Source organism: Anomalospiza imberbis, chromosome 14, assembly GCF_031753505.1.
Source record: "Anomalospiza imberbis isolate Cuckoo-Finch-1a 21T00152 chromosome 14, ASM3175350v1, whole genome shotgun sequence".
NCBI lineage: Eukaryota > Metazoa > Chordata > Aves > Passeriformes > Viduidae > Anomalospiza > Anomalospiza imberbis.
Window position 1 is genome coordinate 10,062,447 of NC_089694.1, and position 22,839 is coordinate 10,085,285.

The 22,839-nt window shown below is 36.6% G+C and overlaps 1 protein-coding gene across 5 annotated transcripts in view; it reads left to right on the top strand.

The window, feature by feature from the left end:
* Positions 1-19,158, top strand: part of STAG2 (STAG2 cohesin complex component) — a 74,862-nt gene extending 55,704 nt beyond the window's left edge. For 3 of the 5 annotated variants that reach the window (XM_068204855.1, XM_068204858.1, XM_068204857.1), the window contains exons 19-34: positions 555-758; positions 2,453-2,523; positions 2,874-2,961; positions 3,065-3,145; positions 5,142-5,234; positions 7,596-7,770; positions 8,247-8,386; positions 9,513-9,614; positions 11,245-11,393; positions 11,928-12,056; positions 12,405-12,610; positions 13,010-13,199; positions 13,285-13,398; positions 14,193-14,319; positions 14,647-14,724; positions 17,242-19,158. In XM_068204855.1, coding sequence (XP_068060956.1) covers positions 555-758; positions 2,453-2,523; positions 2,874-2,961; positions 3,065-3,145; positions 5,142-5,234; positions 7,596-7,770; positions 8,247-8,386; positions 9,513-9,614; positions 11,245-11,393; positions 11,928-12,056; positions 12,405-12,610; positions 13,010-13,199; positions 13,285-13,398; positions 14,193-14,319; positions 14,647-14,724; positions 17,242-17,265 — 1,971 coding nt within the window. In that variant the 3' untranslated portion in view covers positions 17,266-19,158. Of the gene's footprint in view, positions 1-554; positions 759-2,452; positions 2,524-2,873; positions 2,962-3,064; positions 3,146-5,141; positions 5,235-7,595; positions 7,771-8,246; positions 8,387-9,512; positions 9,615-11,244; positions 11,394-11,927; positions 12,057-12,404; positions 12,611-13,009; positions 13,200-13,284; positions 13,399-14,192; positions 14,320-14,646; positions 14,725-15,268; positions 15,880-17,241 lie in introns of those variants that run through there. The other 2 variants (XM_068204860.1, XM_068204859.1) reach the window with 2 other exon arrangements.
* The last annotated feature ends 3,681 nt before the right edge of the window (positions 19,159-22,839 follow it).

Genomic DNA, 22,839 nt, shown 5'->3' on the forward strand with positions numbered 1-22,839 from the left:
AAGGAAGTAGCTGGAAATCATTAGAATCAAAAAGTGATGAAATGTGTAGTTGACAGCACAGCCAGCAGTGATTGAGCAGCAGTGAGCATCTCAGGTTGAGGGGAGGAATATATGAACAGCTGAAGTTGGCTTTAGTTGGTGGACAGTAGAATGTTATGAAACTAAAACTTCAGTTATACAGCTTTTAAGGCACACATAAACATGCATAAATGTTTGTGAGTGGGAGGTAAATACGTCTGTGTTGTTCAGTTGTCATTGCAAATTCAAGTGTTAGATAAGACCATACCAACAATATCAAATTTTTAATCACTTCTGTGATTTGTGTCTTTGACAAGCTCCAACTTAATTTTTGATAGACTTAATTTCTCAGAAGCTTCACTGATTTTCTAGAAGGTGTTTGTGTTCTGTATCATCGTTACAAAAGTAATAAACAGAATTTACCTTTTAAAATTCTTTAAGGTTTATTAAAAATGTGTGTGTATATTTGCATGTGTGTATATATATAAATGAAAATAAAAACACATCTTTTCTTCTTTGGCTCTTCTTCCTTGTAGCATTTGGATGCCTTACTGCGACAAATTCGGGATATTGTGGAGAAGCACACAGATATAGATGTTTTGGAAGCCTGTTCAAAAACCTACCATGCTCTCTGTAATGAAGAATTCACAATCTTTAACAGGGTTGACATTGCAAGAAGTCAGTTAATAGATGAATTGGCAGACAAGTTTAATCGACTTCTTGAGGACTTCCTGCAAGAGGTATTTTAATGTGCACGATCATATTTCCCGCCCTTGTAAATATTTTCAGTATTTTTTCTGTCTTTCTCTGCAAGTCAGAGCTAGGGATGGGAGCTTCCCTCTGGTTTTCAAAACTCTTAAGTCAAGGGCAGTAATACAACAGTGTTGCTGCTGTGATTTTTGTGAGCAGACTGTTCTTTTGTTCTTTTAGTGAGTCTTTAATTTTGGTCTCCTTTTGACAAGAGTCCTTTGGGAATTTGAGATAAGTTTCAGATAAACAATTAAATACATAAACTTTTTACTCTTAGCTTTTGAGGCTTACATTTTTGAGAGTTGTAATATTGTAATTCCCCTAGGATTCTCCTCAGATGTACTACTGTAGCTAGTCTTGCCTGTGGTTGCATGTTGCTGTTGTTAAATATCAAAATCTCTAGAAAACACTCCCCTCCCTTCCTGAATGCAAGCAGATGCAGTTAGTAGATCAAAAATAACTTTGTTCCCACACTGTGTTGATCTGAGAAGTGAGAATCTTCTGATAGAGTATTTAACTTCACTATGTGGGATCTCTGACATTCAGACAAAATTTGTTTCTCCTTTTCATCTGTGGTGAGGAGCATGGGAAGTGTCTTTTTGACAGCTCCATTCTTAACATTTCTTAGATGCATGTAGTTTATCAAGCTCCTTTTTTCTCTTGCTTTTTGTTCTGAACTAGAACTCCATTCTAGAAATCCTAAACAAGAAATGTGCCCATTTGTTTCCCTTTGTGATGAAAAGAAAGAGTGAGAGGTAAAGCAAGGAAATGAGATGTCAGAAGTTGGCTTGAAGGAAAATGGCAAATACTCTGGTGGAAGTGTTGAAATCTTCAGTTCTTTGATACGTTGTGCAACTACAGAATAGTAAAACTTCCATTATCTCTGCTAGACTAAGGAGGAGTTTCTTGACCTCAGATAGTTTATCTTATGTACAAAGAGATACTTTTTTGACCCTTTCATTTTGACTCGTTTTTTTCACTAAATGGAAGTTTGTCAGAATTTATGGGAAGATTAGAACAAACCAGTTACCTTACCTCACTCAAAGACTTTTTTCTGTGATTAAAGTAAGACTGAAGTACTGACCTGTGGCCCATCTAGTCCAGTGTCTTTTGTCTGACAGTGGCCTCTGCTGGATTCTTCAGAGAAAATAGAATCACCTACATTATACATTGTATTTTACTAGCCTAGGCTTCTTCTTTTTTTTCTCCCTTCTCCTTTCTTCCCACCCCTTTCCCCCTGTCTCTTCTTCAGCCGCTATTTTATAGAATCCTAGAATTGTCTAGGTTGGAAAAGACATTTAACATCGTTGACTCCATCTCTAGATATGAACTGCTGGCTGCCCTATCTCTCTAACTCTTCTGAAAGCATGTGCGACATGATAAATAACTTAGAATCAGGTCTGCACCCTCTCCTGCCCCCCAGTCTGGGGGTGTGTGTGTGTGTTTGGTTTTACGAAGTTCCCCAGATCACTTAGACTACACTGCTTGAGATCTCACTGTATGATTATTAAATACTGCTTGAGATCTCACTGTATGATTATTAAATACTGCTGGGATATCTCACTGTATGATTATTAAATACTGCTGAGATAGCTCACTGTATGATTATTAAATACTGCTGGGATATCTCACTGTATGATTATTAAATACTGCTGAGATAGCTCACTGTATGATTAATAAATAGGGGGAGGAACCTGATGAAGATGATGCATATCAAGTTTTGTCAACACTGAAGAGAATCACTGCTTTTCACAAGTAAGTTGGCTTCTGCACATGTCTGTCAGGGTTTGTTGTGAGGGGAATTATTTGTTTCTAATTCAGTATCAGGGTTTGTGGTGAGCGGGTTGTTTGTTTTTAATATGATGCATCTTACTTTTTAATGCAACCTCATGGGATTGTTTTGGGTTTTTTTAATTACTTTTTGTGTGTACCTTGTTTTGGGTGGGAAGGTATTCAGTGGCTCAGTTTTTACAACACTAATTTAAAAAAATTAATTCTCCAATTAATTATTTTTGACCAGTTAAGCTTTTAGTAGTTGTTAACCTCAAATTGCAGAAAAAGTATTAGTTAAATAATACTGTTTGCTTCATTTCTAATGCTTCCAGTGCTCATGACCTATCAAGATGGGACTTGTTTGGCTGCAACTACAAGCTATTGAAAACTGGCATTGAAAATGGAGACATGCCAGAACAGGTCTGTAGTTAAAATGTGTTCTTTAGGCACAACAACAAATAGCTTTTGTTGCTGTCTTTTCTTGGTCTTTGTCACCTAATGCTTTTTTTCGTTTTGATTTCAGATTGTTATTCATGCACTGCAGTGTACTCATTATGTAATCCTTTGGCAGCTAGCGAAAGTTACTGAAAGCAGTTCCACAAAGGTATGCCCTGTTCCAGTTGTATTAGTAAATAAACATTTGTACATAGCTGCAGTGTCATCAAGTGGGAAGTGTGATGGAATTAACTAAAACTAGGAATTTTCTTTATATTGATACCAACCTAATCCTGCTTTTTTAGTAAGTTCTTCTGAATTAATAGTTTTAGTAGTCGCATTCTTTACTTTTACAAACCTAGTACTTCCTTTAACTGTTTTTATTATTTAAATGTCAGTATTATGTTTAATTTGACTGAATTTTAAAGTAATAGTGAATAAACATGATACCTATCAGCCACAGTAACAATACCAAGAAGGGGTAGAATGGAAGTTACCAAACACAGTATAGTCAGTCTTACTACTCTCAGGTAGTGGGTTTGTATTTGTTTGGAAACCTTGAGGTATCACTGACTAGTTGGTGAGATCTAAGAATTTGTACTATCATAGTATTCTTATTGCTCAATATGTCACAATCCTACTGTACCCTTCATCAGTCTTTTAAATCTATTGTTAAATAAAGATGTGAAAAGATTAAGTTAAATTTCAGATCTTTTCAGGGAATGATGAGAGGCCCTGTTCTGGTTCTGTGTGTAGTAGTCTTGAAGGGCAAAGCTCTGGCAAATGTCATCTTTCCAATTTCAGTTCTTGAAAAATCTTAGAGAAAAGATTAAGGTTTTCTGTATCCAGCATTGCTTGAAGAGATTGATTAGAGGTTGATTCACTGCGTGAACTGCCAAATATAAAAAGGCTTTTTTTCAAAGGCCTAACTAGTTTAGAACGGAGTTTGTAAGTGCTGAAACATTTTAATGATTTCTCTAGATAAAATTAGAAAATGTAATCCCTGTAATCAAACATACTTTTTCTGCAGTTCCTGTAAGAAGAGTGCTTTTTTACTGGAAATCTGTGCTGGAGTTGCACTTCATTATTGGAGTTTCTGTTAACACACCTTTCTTTATGTCAGAGTATAGACAAGTGAATTCTTCAGGTTTTTTAAACATTTTAATTATCATGCGTGTAATTAATACAAAGAAAAAAAAAGTTGTATATGACTGTCACAATTTACTAGGGAGAAAACAAAGGGAACTCATGACGTTAATAGTGTATGAGTAATTAATAATCCATTACTGCAATACTCTCATTTTAATGTGAGGATATACACATTTTTCCTTTAAATTTTTTTTTTAATTTTATGGTGTGGTAGTTTGAGCTTCTGGTAGATGCAGGAGTGAAAAATCATGCTATGTAACTTGTACTAATGATCTTATAACCCAGAACACTTGTATCAGATTATGATGGTTTTTCCCTAGCTGTTGAGACTTCTTTAGTCCAGTGAGTAATTATAATCTGAAGGTGTTATAGAGGAATATGAACTTGAACACTGGCTGGTCAGTTTACCCATCTGTGTTTTAATGGTTTTTAACATTTCCACCCGCAAATACCTGATAAGAAGTGGCTGCACAGATTGTTGAGAGGTGTGTAGGTATGTGAGGGATTTGGAGGTTTTGTTACCTTATTCCTTAAAGGGTAAACAGCAGTCTTGAGGTTTTTGTAACTGTGATTAAAGTTTTATCACAATCCTAATAGCAGAAGATGAGCTAAATAGTGACAAGTTAGTTTAGAAATTAAGATTAACCTAGCTGTTTTGCACCAAAATGTAATTTGTAATACTTTCAGCAGGAATGAAAAGAGCCTAATGGAAAAATGGTCCCTTTATTGAGGCTATTTTCTGCTCCTTCGTAACAGGTTTTTTAGCCACTACTTTTTTTATAAAATAACATTATTTTCATCCCAACTACCGTCTCTTCTGTGCTACACAGAATGACAAAATTAAGGAAATTGCTACTTGCTAATTTTATTTGTAACAGTGATTTTTTAAAAATAATGTAGTGGACTTGAATGTTACCACTGAGGTCTGTGGTGGAATGCTCTGTGAAAGTGAATGCACTGTATGGGATTATAAAACTGAAAAAGCAAAACTTTACATGAAATCATTCTCTTTAAAGGAGGATCTTCTACGTCTGAAGAAGCAGATGAGAGTGTTCTGTCAAATCTGTCAACACTACCTGACCAATGTAAATACTGCTGTTAAGGAACAGGTTAGTGGCTGTTGTTACTTGGAGTCTCCTAATACTGTACTTTTAGCGCAGCTGAAAAGTTCTTCTTGCTAATATTTTTGGCACTTATGTGGGAACATGATGCCCTGAATGTTCAGGCTGAGTGCCCTTTGAGTGTCAGTGCACATGGTACTTGTATGCTTGTCCTCCTTATGTCCATAGGATTTCAGAATCAATTTTAACTTGATTCTTTCAAGTAGTTTTAGGCAGCATAACGTTTTATGCAAAGGAGCCTTTTTTGTTACTTTAAGTAATGACTCTGCAGGTGCCCTGTAGAAGCCTCTGGGTGTAAGCTGAGTGAGAGAGTTCCATTTCAAACCTTTTCCTTACCATGTGCTAATGACCCACATCTCCTGTGGAGCTGTGGATTCACAGCCTCAAAACTGGCTAAGGATGGCAATTTAAAAGGGGGTTTTGTTTGGTTATGCATGCAGGTGCAGCTTCCCTTCTCTTCCTTCTCCATGTTGCTTTATAACACAATATATTCCTCAGTTTTGTTGAGTCCCAAGAATTTGGGGATCTCAAAATCATGAGGAAAAAAAAGACTACTAAAGATGATTGTGTATATATTTATACATACACAAAATATTCACCGTAACCTAGGAGAGTTTATTGTTGGGAAATGGGAATTTTTTGGAGTCACCTTTAGGAACACTCTCACTCTGCTCTGTTGGTAATAGTGTTGTTCAGAGATGCTGTAGCAAATGCTTGGAAGCCTCAGCAAGGACACACTGCTTGGAAAAGATGTGAGCAGTTTTATAGTTAGTCCTGCATACAGTTGCCATTTGTGGGAAGAGTTTTAGCTGGAACTAAGTTCTTGAATGTTTCAGACATTAAAAATGCAGATATTGAGCTTGAATAAGTAATGCATGACAGTTCAGGCAGGACACAGAAGTCCTGACTTTTTTGAAATGCTGGCAGGAAGGTTTTGGGGGTTGTCCTTAGTTTTTGCTTCTGTTTCAAAAAGAATTGAGACATTGGGAAACTCTTGTCCTGAGAATAAGAGAGTAGAAAAAAAAAATTGAACTGTAGGGGCTGAGTCTCTTCAATCTGTAGGCAAATAGTTCCTTGACCAGGACACTCATAGGATTTTGAGGTTCCAGTGAAGAGCACAGGTTACTGATAGCAGAATTAATTCTAAATAAATGCCTTTAAAATGCTAAAATGAAAGAAAATGAAGTATGTCTCTACAGGGATAGGACCAGATTATCTTCTAGGTAGACTGTTTAATTAAAGACGTAGAAAGCCAGGAGCCTTTTTGCTGCTGAAGATAATAATAACTTGGTTAAAGTGGAAAATCTGGTCCACTGAGTCGCACAATTGCAGCTTTTGAAACTCTTGCTAGAATACGAGTATTCCTGGAGCTTAATAGGCATGTTCTATGTCAAAGAGCTATCTAGTGTAATAGTCACAAGGTGTAGGGTGTGAAAGTGCTAATAACAAAAATTATTGAAGCTCTGAGTAGGTCTCTCTAAGAGGCTGTATGACTCTGAGACTGGTGAATGCTCTAGAAACTAGAGCTGCCTAGTTACACAGGGTACCTGTCACATAGGGTACAGTGTTCCACTTGGTGTGGGTTCCACTTCCTTTCTCTAATCTCATGAAAGGACACAAGGGACTTCAGAGGAGCACATGTATTTTTTGTGACCAGGAATTAGTAGCATTCACTTTGAGGAGTTAGAGAGCAGACTGGTTCATGGAAGTACTTGGGAGATTAGAGCCAAAGAGAAGGTGCAGCACTAAGCAGCTTGTTGCTTTGGTCTGCTAGTTTGCAGAATGTCAGTCTCTGTGTCAGGTGCGATGACATTTGAACCTTCTGGGGCAGTGGAGTACAGACATTTAAATCTGATACCAGATGTACAAGTTAGCCAGAAAAAAAAAAAAAGTTGGTTGCACTTTTGCATTTTTGGACATTAGGATTTAAAGGGATTGAATAATCTCAGCTGTTATGTTAAACAAATGTGATTGAAACAATTTTAAGAAAAGACAGCATAAGGGAGATTGTACTATGGTCAGAATCCACAAAGTTCTCTAATGACCTAATGTAGTATCCATCATGTACAATTTGGGAGTTTCAGGCTTCTCATATTTTAATCTTGCAATATTTTCACATTTAGTTTGGCACACCTGTGCAATGTTTTTATTTGGAGACCCAGTCTTGATACAGGAACCTGCTGTATGAAGCTATGCACATTTTGACTTCAGTTGGCCTTTGTAGTTATGTAGGACTTTAGTGGCCTATGTACACTGATGAGATCTTGAGTATTTTGTCAAGTGCAAGTACTTTATTCTAAACAAAATCCACTTTCCAAGCAAGTATTTATTAAGGTTTCTTTTTAACAGGCTTTCACAATTCTGTGTGATGTATTGATGATCTTCAGCCATCAGATTATGACAGGAGGACGTGACATGTTGGAGCCCCTTGTTTACACTCCTGATTCTTCCTTGCAATCTGAACTACTCAGTTTTATTTTAGATCATGTCTTCATTGATCAGGATGATGATAATAATAGTGCGGGTTTGTACAAAACTTAAATTTCCTTTTTATATTTTTTTCTAACTAACATCTTTGTGTCCTTGTGCATTTCTGGGTTTTTTTTCCTGTTTCCTTCTGCATTCTGGTGGTGGTGGTATTTTGTTGTTGGGTTGGTTCTTGTTTGCCCAGTTGTTTTTTCGTTTTAATTTTGTTTTGTCATGGAGAGGTGTGCATGTGCACAGAGGTAGGTGTGGCTTTTAAATGTCAGCAGCTGATTAAAGGATTTTATGTATTGGGAACATGTAGGATAATTGCAATAAAGGTTTGGTTTAATAGGCTCAAATATTTATCTCTGTATCAGGGTAACAGACATGTCAGGGGACACTGAAGTGCATTGCCATCAGAACTGAGAGCTGATTTTCTGAATCATGACCACTAGCCCATATCAGTTCTATATATAAATGTTTAAACATGGAGTCTTTAAACCTGACAATTTTCCTATTTTGAACTCTTTCTAGATGGACAGCAGGATGATGAAGCCAGCAAAATTGAAGCGTTGCACAAAAGAAGAAACCTGCTTGCAGCTTTCTGTAAGCTCATTGTATATACTGTGGTGGAAATGAACACAGCTGCGGACATTTTCAAGCAATATATGAAGGTAAATTTGAAGCTTAGTAGTGGCACTTCATAAAACTACTAGAATACAGTAGTTGTGGGATTTTTAACTATTACTTGTTTTTTTACCTGACAAGATAACCGGTTCAAAATGTGAAGAATTCAAAACTCCAGAGTTGTAGGCCCTTTTTTCTATGTAGAGGGGAAAAATTACTGAGATGATTTGTACCGTTCCAGTGCTGTGTGGGTGGTGGGGACCAAGGAGGGAAACTAATTATTTTAATGTTGTTTTTACGGGTTTTATTTTCTTATTCTGATTGATGGTGTATTTTTAATTCACTTATTGGTTTAGTGGGCATTTGAGAATGTTCTTCCCAAGATCAACTCCATGATACCTAGTCTCATCTAATAATTTAAGTTTAAACTTTGTAGAAGAGGAGTAAAATTTGAGTCCCCTCTCCCTGTTATCTTTATATCTGTTCCAATCTTACTTAAATATAAAAACCTCTCCTGGCTCATGGGATTCACAGCTGCACATTAATATGAGTTCTCATTTTGTGAACATGATAAAGCTTTGCTCCTTGGTGATTACCCTAAAACCTTAAAATTTCGGCAGCCTGCTTTTATCTGCCTTGAGTGCCCTACATATATTTTGATTCTCCAAATAACTAATTGGGTCTTTCTTAAACCTGAAATACTTAAAAAACTGAACAGACAGCTGTCTTCGCTGTAAAAATTATGCCTGTGATGCTGTCTGTAAGTGCATTCTTTCAGCAAAGAAAATAAAACTCCCCACCAGAGTTACAGGAGCTAGTAAAAAGATTAGATTCTAATCTTGTACCCTGAAGGGGTGAACACGTGTCATTAACAAATATGTCATGGCCTTGAAGATAAATAGGTCATTCTGACTCTAAAGTAATACTCACTGCAAGAATGAAAAGTGGGTTTATTCTTTTTGCATTTAGGGTTTTTTTCAGTCCTTATTTTGGAGGTGATTTAGGATTAATTTTTGGTGTAGTCATGAACATGTTGGTGTTTTTTTCCTTTAGATAATGTTTGATTTTTCTTTCTAAAAGACCATAGCCTAGATTTAGTTTTCAGAAGAATTCAGTAGTTGCATTTTCAACTAACACTGACAATTAACTTTTTTTTTTGTTTGTTTTTCCTAGTATTACAATGACTATGGTGATATTATTAAAGAAACTATGAGTAAAACAAGACAGATAGACAAAATCCAGTGTGCTAAAACACTTATTCTTAGTTTGCAGCAGGTAAGAGTTAACTGTTTTTATGCATGAAATTCCATTCTGTAGGTGATGTCCTGTTGTTTAGTAACAGGTTTGAGATATTGATGATGAAATTTTTATGGGCAAGAGGCATAAATAGGTCTAAACTGAAACACATTTTCTGTAACTATGGGAAAAACTGCCAGAAGTCTTCCTATACTTGCCAAATATTGTACCACAAAAAATGTAGGAGAGGTCAATAAATACAAAATGAACATAACTCTATGAAACCTTCATAACTCTAAAACAATAGTTTAAGTAAAGTATTAAGATATATGTTGTGAAATGGCCAGTTTACTTGTTTGTTAACAGATAAATACTTCCTGCCTGTGTGGTAGGGGGTTGGGGGTTTTTTGTGAGGGTTTTGTTCTGCTTTTGGGGTGTTGTTTTGGGTTTTTTGAACTATTCTGAGAATTAATTTGAAGCTTTAGTAATTTCTTCATGTTTATTAGAGCCTTCACTCATTTGACAATAAAACATACTTCAGTGCTCTCTTCAGTGAAGTTTGCTTGTGTGGAAACCTGATGAATTCAGTTAAAGTTAGCATTTGATTCATCCACTCACATAAACCATCTGCATGGATTGTATTCATAGGCTCAGAACTCTAGACACATATATCTCCAAAACACTGTAATCCAGAACAGATCACTGCTATCCATGAAAGGAGAATCTACCCAAATATATTTTCTCTGTCCCTGGCTTTTGACTAAAGGTTATAAAGCTACATAATGAATACAGATCTGGATATTGAGCCAGGTGGAGGCCAAATGGAAATAGTCCTTATTAAAGTAAGGAGTGGTTTATCAGTATGGATATTGCCAAAACAAGGGAGGATGAGGCCTTTCCTTTTGATAGCAGCGTGCCTCTAAAGTAGCTGGTGGAACTGCAGTGTAAAATATGTAATTAAAGACTCTTGGTTTCATTCTTTGTGATACAAAAGGGTGTGTTAGACAAAATTAAAAACAGAAAAAATTTATTATTTAAGTGAATTATAGTCGAATTCAGTAGGATGAGAAAAGGATTGATCAAAGAAAAGAAAAGACTGTAAAGTTCAGAGTATTTGGCATTGACAACTATTGATGAGTACTTAAAAATCTCATAATCGGTGACAGAATTTCTGGTGTCTTTGGCAATTTCCCAAACACGTTTCCATTTTAGAGTTTCTTCTTTATACCTGTAATTTGAGAAGAAAAAAAAAGAATTGGGAACTAGTAGTTTGACAATGTATTGTAGTAAAGACCAGGTGAGGACCACCCCATTTATTTCTTCTCTGTCAGTGTATGCAATTAGAGAATCCTACTAATTTTTTGTATTCTCAACTTTAGAACACCTGATTTAGTGAAGCACTGCAGTCTGTCATCCAGCATATCTGCGGTTTGATTAGTGCTTGGACAGTGCATTTCAGAGTTTATCTCTGGGGTGCACACTCTTCAAGAGTAGCTTTGACTTTGCTGTCCAAAACGTTCATGTTTGTCTCTTGGTGTTGTCAGATTAGGAGTGGGGGGAAAAAAGCTGTGAAACATACTTTTAAACTGAAACTTATCTTTGTGTGTATTGGTCCAAAGTTTGGCATAATCTTTCAATACATGAAAATTTCCTTTTTTATTCCATGCAGCTCTTCAATGAAATGATTCAAGAAAATGGTTATAATTTTGACAGATCATCACCAACATTCAGTGGTATAAAGGAGCTTGCTCGACGTTTTGCTTTAACATTTGGATTGGATCAGTTGAAAACAAGAGAAGCTATTGCTATGTTACACAAGTAATTGTGTGCTTTGTATTACTTCCATTTTTGTAAACACTTCTTGACTAACATAAGATGATCTTAGTCTTTGAAAATGAGTTTGTTAATACTAAGTGCATCAGCCCTAGAGATGATATAGCCCATATATTAATTAGGAGATGACTGCAGTTATGTCTCTTTGTAAATCTAAATGTTTAATATTATTGGTGTTCTCCAGCATCATTATATAAGCATCTAAATATTAACAGTGTTGATGCTATAATGAAAAAGCATTTTTAATGTCTGGTCCATAACAATAAGAACAGATCCACTTCATTGTCATTGGTGGTCATGTTGGCCTCATGCAGAAAACCCACAATGCAAGGTAGAAATTCCTTTACAGAAAGTGTATCCAGATTCAAGTAGTAACTAGTGTTCACTTTTTTTGCTGGAATTACAAACATCAATTTATTGCTTTCTTGACATAAAGAAAAGGTGTTTGGTTTTGGTAGCTCACAGTGCTTTGAACTTCTGTTTGTTCTTTTTCTGATGTAAATCTTTATTTGTTCTTAGGGATGGCATAGAATTTGCTTTTAAGGAGCCTAATCCACAAGGTGAGAGCCACCCACCATTAAATTTGGCATTTCTCGATATTCTCAGTGAGTTCTCCTCGAAACTTCTCAGACAAGACAAAAGAACAGTGTAAGTATTTTCTTAATAGTTTTAGTATTTGTAATGATAACCACTAAAGACGTGCATCAGAATAAATATTTGTGTATTGTATTCATCTAAAGTGGAATCTTTGACACATCAAGGTAAGTTTACACTAATGTAGTCAAGTATACTCACAGAAGATAAATTGTATTTATTGTTGTTATTTTTCATTTTATGGTGGATAAACAGAAATGGTGTTCTGGATTTGCTGTTGTCAGGCCTTTGTGTTAACTGGATGAGAAATGCAGGCTAATAATTTCAGTAGTTACTTATCTTGACATGGTAACATTTTGTTACAGATTTTTTGCATCTCTGTATTTCTTGTTTAATCTAAAGGTATGTTTACTTGGAGAAGTTCATGACCTTTCAGATGTCTCTACGAAGAGAAGATGTGTGGCTTCCTCTCATGTCCTACCGAAACTCTTTATTAGCCGGTGGGGATGATGATACCATGTCAGTGATTAGTGGAATCAGCAGTCGAGGATCTACAGTAAGAAATAAGAAGACAAAGCCAGCAACAGGCAAGCGGAAAGTACCTGAAGGTAGAACTTCTCTCATCTTAACATTTACTAGAATAGATATTCATATAAACTGCACATATTGTTCCATATTTTTTAGTGTGACTGTATTGGTATGCCTTCATGTATTTTTTTAGAACAGGTGACTTCTGATCATGTGTGTGTCTTAGTGGGAAAAGTATTCATTTGATTCACAAAAGGAAATAAGGGCACTATACAGTGTTGAGTCATGCAATAGAAAAGTATAGAAATGCTCCAGCCAGTGATTATAAATCCAGGCTCTTTGAGGCATATATAAGACTTTGTGGCAGAAAGTAAAGCAGTTGATTCTCTGTATCCCACATTTAATTTGTGTTTTAGCGTTCGCTTTTAGACTAGTTTGAAAAGACACTTCATGGATGTTCCTCCTGTGTTTGCTTCCAGCTGAAGAAAGCAGCAGTAGTGACAGTATGTGGCTGAACAGGGAGCAGTCAATGCACACACCAGTCATGATGCAGACACCTCAGCTCACTTCCACGATAATGAGGGAGCCCAAGAGATTGCGACCCGACGAGAACTACATGGGTGTCTACCCTATGCAGCCCGAGCACCACCAACCGCCGCTCGACTACAAGTACGTACACGAGTAGGTCTGCTTTGTGTTAGTGTCCATACACAAACCCAGTACATGTTTAAAATAGAATAATGGTCTTTTTAAGCACGCAAGTAACGTGGATGTTGGCTCAAAGGCAACAGGAAGAAGCCGCGCGACAACAACAGGAGAGGGCAGCGATGAACTACGTCAAGCTGAGAAGCAACTTGCAACACGCCATGTGAGTGGAGTGAATGCTCCTTCAGTGGGTTGGGGAGGGTTTATAAATGCGGTGGTGGTAAAAGATACACCTTTTAAGAGGGATATCTTTTAAGAGGGATACATCTTCTAAGTTTAAAAGTTCTCAGCATTCTTAAGGACAGTTCTACAGTAAAAAATACACGTGTCAAACAAAAACCCGGGGCATGTGTATTGAGGTGCTTTACATCTTCCCCCTGCTTTTGATTGTTTTAGTTCCAGTGCTACATGTAACCTAGTTTCAGTGGTGACTTCAATACAGTGACACCAATTAATATAATTAGAAAGACTCCTTAGTTTTCTCATAAGATCTGATGTTTTGTGTAGAATTTATGAGGAAAGAGGATGAAGGACTGTGTGAGAGTATTTGTAGTGGTTTTACACATCTATTTTATTTCAAAGGCATTCTTCCTAGCTTTATCATAAGGCAGAAACAATTTTTCTTTAGGTGGCAAAACTTAAGTTCCTTCTCACTTAGGCATAAATTAGGTGTGGAGTAGATGTGCTTACCAGATCTCACACCCTCTGAGTACCCATTTAGCAATGTACCACGGTTGTCTAAACTGACCTTTGTTAGGCATTCTCCCACGCTCTCTTAGTATCTTCTGGTTAAATACCAGCTTTCTTTAGTAGTAGTTATGCATTCATTTCAATACTTCATTTCTGTTTTATCTAATGGAATTATCATTTGTTGGGAGTCCCTTACTGATCGTTAGTGTTTTAAATAGCTAGAAGTTAACTTGATTTAGTGCTAAACAGTACTGCTTTTCATTTCAGTCGACGTGGCACAAGTCTAATGGAAGATGATGAAGAGCCAATTGTTGAAGATGTGATGATGTCATCAGAAGGGCGGATTGAAGATCTTAATGAAGGCATGGATTTTGACACCATGGACATAGACCTAGTAAGAAATTTACTTCTCTTTTAGTGCTCTTGGGATTTGTATTTCTGCTTTTAAAGTAAGATATTTGAATTAAATTTTCTTTCTAACAAAGCAAAAATGATTCTGGTTGCTTTCTGCATTGTTAAAGAGCTGTGCTGTTGTCTGCATACAAGAGCCCTCTGCTCCAACTGCCATACAAAAAGCAAGAACACTTTCTGTCATAACGAATAACATTTATCCCTTGTGAATTCTTACCCCTTGAGAGTTCAGCTTCACTGACTACAGTGTAAAACCTTTGTTTTTCTGATGAAATTACACTTAACCTGTTTGTTTGTTTGCTTTCTAAAGCCACCGTCAAAGAACAGGAGGGAACGAACGGAGCTAAAACCAGATTTCTTTGACCCCGCTTCAATCATGGATGAATCGGTAGGTTAACTTATTTAAGGGGAAAGTAATGTAAATCAGTCTTAAGGTTGCCATACTCTCTTACTTCAGATTTTAAATGGAAAGAATGCAATCTTCATGTTGTCATTGTTAGCTTATTTTGACAGACTGGTACAGTAATTCAGCTCCATACATTCTAGGATAGTCAGTGTTCCTTGCAAGTTTATGGGATTTTTGTTCTTAATATCTATATATAGCTCTGTAAAAAATAAAAGCCTATGATTCTGAGCAGAAAACACTTTTGTAATGGAAAAGACTAGCAGGGGCTGATAAGCAAAGAGCATTAGAAAAATAAAGAAATATGCATACACAGCATTAAAAGCAAGTTTCCTGTTGTGCTGAGCTTAGTTCAGTGACTCTGATGTCATTATCAAATGTCAGCATTAGATGGTTTGCATTTTGTGTTTTTTTTTTTTTTTTAATTGGCATATTTACTTTTGTGCATAAGTAAGATAATAGAGAAAATAAAAGATAATACAGATATCTGTTTATAGAGATGAGAGGTATTTTTTCTTTCCATGCAAAGTTTTAGGTCCAAAACATCCGAAGTCTGTAGTTTCTGCTTGCAGTTGCCCTTTTATCCGACTTGATAAATCTGCAGTCTCTATTCTCTTTTAAAAATCTGCATGAGGGATTCCTTCTGTCTTGAACCACTTGTAAAGTATGCAGCCATTTTTGACCTTGGGTAGCTGGTACAAAATTACACTGGAAATAACAAGCTGCAGCAAGCCAGCAGAGGACAGTACAACAAGGCTTCCTGGGAATCTTGGACAGCTTGGTGGAATTTGGAAGATGGTTATGTATTTTTTTACAGTATTGTTGCAGCGTGAACCTCTTCTTGTTTATGGCAGAAAGAAGTCCTAAATACTGTTTTAAATGCAAAACCATATATTTTGTACCAGTAGGGCTTTGCTTTAGTAATAATGAATCAGTTAGGTTGTGTGTCTGGCTGTTGTGTGTTCTTTTCCTGAATTAACACCAAGAAAATAACTCGCCTGTTCTCTGACATTCTGTTTTACAATAGTTCTTCCCCTCCTTGATTTTTCCTGGACTGATCTGTGAAGTACCGGTCTTTTTAGCCTGACAATGCTGAAACCTTGGCCTTCTCCAGGTCGCATTTAACTGGCTGGAGAACGCGTTTAGCTTTCCCCTCTAACGCTCCGGGAGCCGCTCTAATGAGGGCCCTGGCAGCCCCGCCGAGCCGCGGCTGCAGTGCGCGGGAGCGGCTGCAGTGCGCGGGAGCGGCTGCAGTGCGCGGGAGCGGCTGCAGTGCGCGGGAGCGGCTGCAGTGCGCGGGAGCGGCCGCGCGGGGGCAGCCGCCGGCAGCGCAGCGGGCGCGGGAGCGCCGGCCCGGCCCGGCCCGGCCCGGGGCTGCGCTGCGGCCGCTCCTGGACGGAGCTCTGACAGCAGCGTTCAGTGTAAAAACCATTGCATGAACGCAGACGGGTCTCAGAATACAGTTAATCTGCTTCATTCGTAATCATTTACTTCTGAGATCCCTTGTTCTTGGAGTTGTTGCACTTGTTTCTATAGGTGCAGACATACTCGAGCTGTTTAATTTATTCACATCACATGGTTTATGACTAGACTTCTAGTCGGATGTGGCCAGTTACTGCTGGCACCAGAGGCAGTTCTGTCTGCGTGCTCTGTTGTAGGAAGCACCCAAAGTGAATGTAATTCAAAGAACAGTAAAAATTGCTTTGTAAGCAGATAAATATGAACAGCAGAGTTAAAGTTCAGGGTATTTGGTCTGTTTTGGCTCTAGCTGATTTTATAAAGTCTTACAAAAGCTAGGACAGTCACAAAATCTGGATTTTCTGGGGTTTTTTTTTGGCACATCATTGGTCGTACATACTTCCATTGGCATAGAAAGCTGTATGGCTTGTTCTCACATGGGAAGTGGAAACTGACTTTGTTTCAGGAAGCCTTTTCTTTCCCTAGTTACACAATCTCCTGAAGTACAGTTGCTTGATTTTACCTGATGATTGTTTGATTTTTCACTGTCTTCCTGACAGAGTGAATACATTTCCTAGGAAACATTAAATTTGTGTCCTGCTTGGTTGATGTGGATGGCCTGTGGTTTCTGAGATCACAGACACAGCAGCAGCCAGTGTCTGCAGTGTTTTGTGCCAGGTTTAGTCGCTGGTAATAACACATTTGATTTCAGGTTAGAGCCAACAGAATGTCAAAGAAGTCTGAGTTAGGCACCTAACTAAAAATTCTTTTGCAATTATTACCTAAAATAATTAAAACAAAGACTTTATTCCTACTGGATCTAGTTAATTTCAAGTGTGAGAAAAATATTTCTAATGAATGAAGAGCCCTTTTCATATTATCTAAATCAGAAGTGTGGTTAATCTGGTTTGGAAGAAAAATAAACTTAATAATGCCTTAACATATCTTGAAGTGTCTTAATCTTAAATTATATACTAATTGCTTTGTTATTTGTTAAATGTGTATTAGACTACAAATTGACACCATTTCTAACTTTTTTTTTAGGTTCTTGGGGTGTCAATGTTTTAATACCAGAGCAGCAAATAAATCAGTGGTGAAGTCATTTTCTAAGTGGAAGAGGAAGTTTTTCAATACAAAATTGTGGTAGATACAGTGAAATTCTGAACAGATTTTTCTCTAAGGAGAATGACATGCTTTCAAGATCAAGTGCATTGAAGGGGCAGTTTTGTTTGCCTGAAAGAAAAAAAGAAATGTAAAGGACAAGTAAACAATTTGAGGATAAGCTACACTTTTTGTTGGGAAAAAAATTCAATATTTTATTTATGTGCTATCAGTTTATTTCTGGATCATAAGAAGTATTCCCTCTGAGTTTTAATCTTAACAGTCTGAGAGGTGTTTGGTACAGATTTGAGCCCCTCTCTACACATTTGCTGGCTATACTAAATAATCATGAGCTCTGCTGGATTGCTGTTCATGTCCATGAGCTGTAATAGTAGATGGATTGGTTTTCTCACAGTGTAGAACGAACCAGAAGAGTTGTCAGTATTTTCAATTAAATGCAAACTTCAGCAGCAGAAGGTTTGTATCAATTAATCATGGAAAAAATACATAAAGCAGAATTTTAACAGCTTTTTAATCTAAAACACACTTTTTATTCCAAAAGCTTCATGTTAGCCTTCTCAGAAAGGTCCATAAGCTATAACCTACCAGAACGTAACAGATTTCACTCTTGCTTGCCCATTACCAACCCTGAAAGTTTGCTTGTCCTTTAAGAAAAATGTAATGTTGTGAAATTCCTTCCAGTAGTGCCACTGTATTTTGTCTCCAAATAAAAGAAGCTTATTGTAGTATGTTTGCAGAAAAATTCTAAACAAAAATTATACAGCTTATTAGAGTGTGGGAATAGGGATCTAAATTTTAAATAAAATTATATATATATATAAATTGGTGCTGATTTTATAATTGCGCAGTTTGTTTAGTTTTTTCTTACTTTTAAATTCCAACTTAAAATTATGAGGTTTCAGAAATATATTGAAAGTTTAACAATGTTTAAAAATAGAAGAGCATGAGAATTCATGCTTTAAAAATGATTTTTAAATTTGTATTTTATATTGTTTTATCTATCTGTCTTTGCAAGCAGTCTTCAGGTTAAAGATACTTCTAACAGGTTACAGTACATTTCCTCTATATGTAAATTAGATTGGATAATAGAAACTCATAAACAACCCATAATATTCTTCGAAAGCTAAGCTTTAAATTTCATTTTGTGTCCATTCACAAATAAATTAAATTTGGTCTAAAACAGAAAGTGGATCTATGCCATTTTGACATTGACTCATTTTGCAAGGCTTAGGCAGCTAGACATCATTTTAAAGGAAATATTAACTTATATTACATATGTATATTTTTTGTCAGTTGTCTCTCAGTTCTTGAGGTATATTATTTTAATCATTCCATGCCTTAATACGCTTGCAATACAAGAATCTCCCCAGATGGGTGAATACAAAAAGGCTTCCTGTTTTTAGACTCAGAAATTAAACATTCGGCTGTGGTAGCCAAAAACCATAGATTATCTAAAGGATCATGATAAAATATAATTATTTTACTAGGTCATGGGGTAACAACAAAATGAAAACTAGATCTGCCTAACTCATTTTACATAAATAAATACTCTCATGTCTAAAAGTACTGCCTATATTGTTTTCCACACCACTGCATTTAATAGAACTGCTGAGAGGACTGTATATATGATTTTAAACTTAAGTTGATTTTTCTTACTCTTGAAGGAGTGTTTCTTTGTGAAAGCAGTTCTTACAGCTTTGTTTTCAACCAGCTAAAAATGTTTTATATATTTACCTTAACCTGTTGTCCTCCACATTCTATTGTCCTAATTGTACTGTTTTCTGATTTGTATTTATGTCTTGAGACAGTAACTTTTTGAATAAAAATAAACCTACAGTATGTTGTATGTTTGATCTTTTTAAATTGGGGTTATGGGAGGACAGTGAAGAAAGGGGTATGAGTAATGCAAATGTTATGTTTATAGAAATCAAAATCTTTTTTCATGTCTTTTAAGTGTTTGTCTCAGAGTTGGGATAATGTATGAAAAACTGCACTGTTTTATATTTGTAATAAATTGTACAAGTTTTTAAAATGTGAATAAAGCACTAATTGGGTAATAATTTAAAGCAGAAAAGTTAATGCAATCATGATTGTTTTAAATATGCTTTAATTTGAGATAAACTTGTTAAAAGAATTAGTGTAAATACAGAGTGAGCTTTTGAAGAGGTTAGTACCTGCAAATAAAATTTTTAAAATTTGTATAGAACTTTTACATGCCAAGAAAGCAGTGGTTAATTATTTTTGTGTTACGTTTTTTAAAGGTGTATTAATAACCTTTCTGTTGGTTTCTTTTTCCTAATAACAATTATCTGATTTTACTCAGAATGCTTTTGATTCTGACATTGGAGATGCTGTACATAGTCCAATGGAAATACCATTAAATGTGTATGCTACTTTCCATTCCATAAATTGATCATACACCTGGTAAACATTTTGAGCTTAATTGGCCAGACAGCAAGGGAATGAGGGGAAAACCCTAAACATCCCCTCCCATTCCCCTCTCCTCAACTACTGAGCACCTCTAGCTGGGGATTGAAAACTTCTTTCTGGTACAAGACTTTTTAAAGCCGTAATTTTAAGATCTTAGAGAAAACTTTTAATCCTTGCTAATGTAATCGTAGGAGTTTTGGGTTGGTTTTCATTTTAGTTATTATAATTGCAAATGTTCATTATTCCTGTCTCTAAATCCTGCTGTAAGTTCAATAGTATCTTGTGGAAAATTGTTTTAGTAAGTTCTAAGTTTATAATGCAAGAAAAATACCTTCACTATACAATGTAAAGTCTGTTCTAGTCAAACCGTTTTGGTACAAAAGCCTGTAAATGGAAGAAATTGGAGTTTTGAAGAGAGATATGATAAAAATGTAGAAAAAAGCAAACTATTCAGAGAAAGTAAAGCCTGTCCTCTGGTTTACCAGAGAGGCCACAGGGAAGGTATTGACACAGAATGAATTTCAAAGGAATAGTTTCCACATATTCTGTAAAAAGCATTTCTTGATATTAAACAACCAAAGACAATATGTAAGACGTTAGTGATGGCTGTTGTTTGTTTATTTGGTTTTTTCTCCTTTGGATGGTGTGATGCTGATTCCTGCAGCATCTTAGAGATCATAAATCCCCATCTTTAATCTCAGTATAACTAAAAAAACACCTCTTTAAATCTGCCCTTCTAATTCCCCCCTAATTTACCCATACACTTGTCCTTGTGTGGGATTTCAGGACAGCAATACAATTAACTTCCTACACATACTGGATTTTTTGAGCTGCTTTGATTCACAACAATGCTTTGCTACTTTTTTCCCTGTAGATTTTTTTTTTATTATAGCCTGATTAATATCAAGGACTTGTTCATTCTTTGAAGCATTTGTCAAAATTGTGAATTTGTGCTTCAGAATTCTTTTGATAAAACACCAAGTTGATTCTTTAAAAATATTTTCATTCCTACTTAACTGCTTTAATTTAATATTCTTCAACTAATTTGTGATAACTGAAATGTAGCTTATGCCATTGCCTCATTTTTCATAATCCTATGTAGTTTCTTGTCTTGAGATTGTTTAATTTCATATGTATTTGTTGGCATCCAAAAGGGATCATAGTTTTGATGGCGGTGGATGATGACACAATACTTGGAAAACAAGGTAATGCAGAACAATACTGTTCCATAATAATCTGTTTTAAAAGTAACAATTCCATGTGAATTGTGCCTGTCATTTTCCTCAGCTGTCGTTCTCTCCTGTGTCCCTTCTTCGTGTTGCTGATCATTCTTGAACCTATTTCTTTGATTAAATCTCAATTTTCATATTTCTTTAAAGTTTTTACCAGTTAGATGTTGTTACAGCTGTTGCAAATGATGCCTTCCAGCTAGAGATTCAGTTGCTGCTTTTTGTTGTGTTTTTTTTGTACCTACTGCCAGGTTTTATGGATGTAAATCATAGTGGCAGTGCAGTGGTAAGAAGCTGTAACTGTGCCCAGAAAAATGATCCAAAACATGTAAAAGTGGTTGGGTGGCTGGCTGACAGAAAATGTCCCTATCTTTCAGAGAATGTGTACAGTTCCATAATGTCATCATGCTTCCCAGACCTGACTGTGTAATTTCTGCTGAGCTTTTCTCAGCAGTTTTTTGATTGGAAAATAAGAGGAAAAGTCATCATGTTTAGTGTATGTTAACTGTTTTTGTCGAAGAGAAAGCTGCAGCTACCAGCTATAAAAGTGAAAGTTGTGTTCAGCTGATAGCAGCTTGAATTCTGCACTTTCAGAAAAGCTATTTAAAAGAACCTAATAAAATAAAATATAAAAGTAATAAAACCTCTGGAGGCCTAGAACATCTCAAATTAGGAAGGAGAGATGTGAAGTTGGTAGTTACTTCAGGAAAGCATTGGTGTAATACAGCAAGGCTTGGGAAAATGGATTAATGAGCTTGCAGACAGTTTCCTGTTTGTTGAGGTGGATCATGGCAGGTGAGAGATCAGTGCACACAGCAGCAGCTTGTTCCCAGTCTGGTGGGCTGTGGGTACAGCTCAAGTGATCTCTCAGAAATTTAGCAGGGATGGTCTCCTTGTGCTCATCTAGCTCTTCTCTAGACTGCTCATTCAGTACCTTTGTCTTTGAGCTTTTGTCCCTAAATCCCCTGTACCATCTGTAGGGCCTGGCTGTGGGACGTTGGTGAGAGCACTGTGCTGTGGTTCCTGCAGCTCGTGGGAGGGCTGGCTTGGCTCAGGGCTTCAGCACACTGACCCCGAGCTGCCCAGCACTGGGGTTTCCATGCTGGAGAGCTGCAGCCCCTGTATCCTGGCCAGGAGCTCCACATGGCACCTGTTTCCCAGGCCCTGGAGCCATCGGGGAAGCCTTGCAATTGGCTGCTGCGTTGTGAAAAGCGGTTAAACCACAGTTCTTGAGTGACATATGCACCCATCTCTTATTATTTTAACACACTCTTTTCACAGGCTTAAATTCTGTTTTCTTCTTTTCAAACTGCTGCACTCCACCAAAAGCAAAAAAGCAAACCACATCCACTTGTTTTTCATATCATGCACAAAAGCACTTAAAGATGTGACGTATCTTATATTTAGCCTGCTCTTTGTATTGTTCATCTTAAAACACTGAGCTGTCTTTTACACAACTGTTCTTACCTATCAACTGACAAAAACTGTCTTTCCATTATTTCTGTTGCCAGTTTATAATCTTCTGAATCTTGAAAAGCAGATTTCTTGGGGTGTTTTTTTTAAACTGAATTCTTCCATTGCAGACAAGAATCAAAGTGCTCTGTGAAACCTAGCGTGGATTAGGGAAGTGGCATTGTCAGTGAAAACAGTGTCTTGTCAGTTCCATCCTGTTTGAGGGACTGATGGTGTTACACTCTAAGGGCTTATTGTGTAAATGTTGGTAACTGGAGAAATCTCTGGATTTGGACTATCGGTCGTTTTCCTTGTTAGGGACCCTTTTATTCTTGCTCATATCAATAGCTTGTATGTGGTGAAAGCAGCTTGTTGAAGTGCTGTGAAGTAAAAGCAGCACATGTTCTAT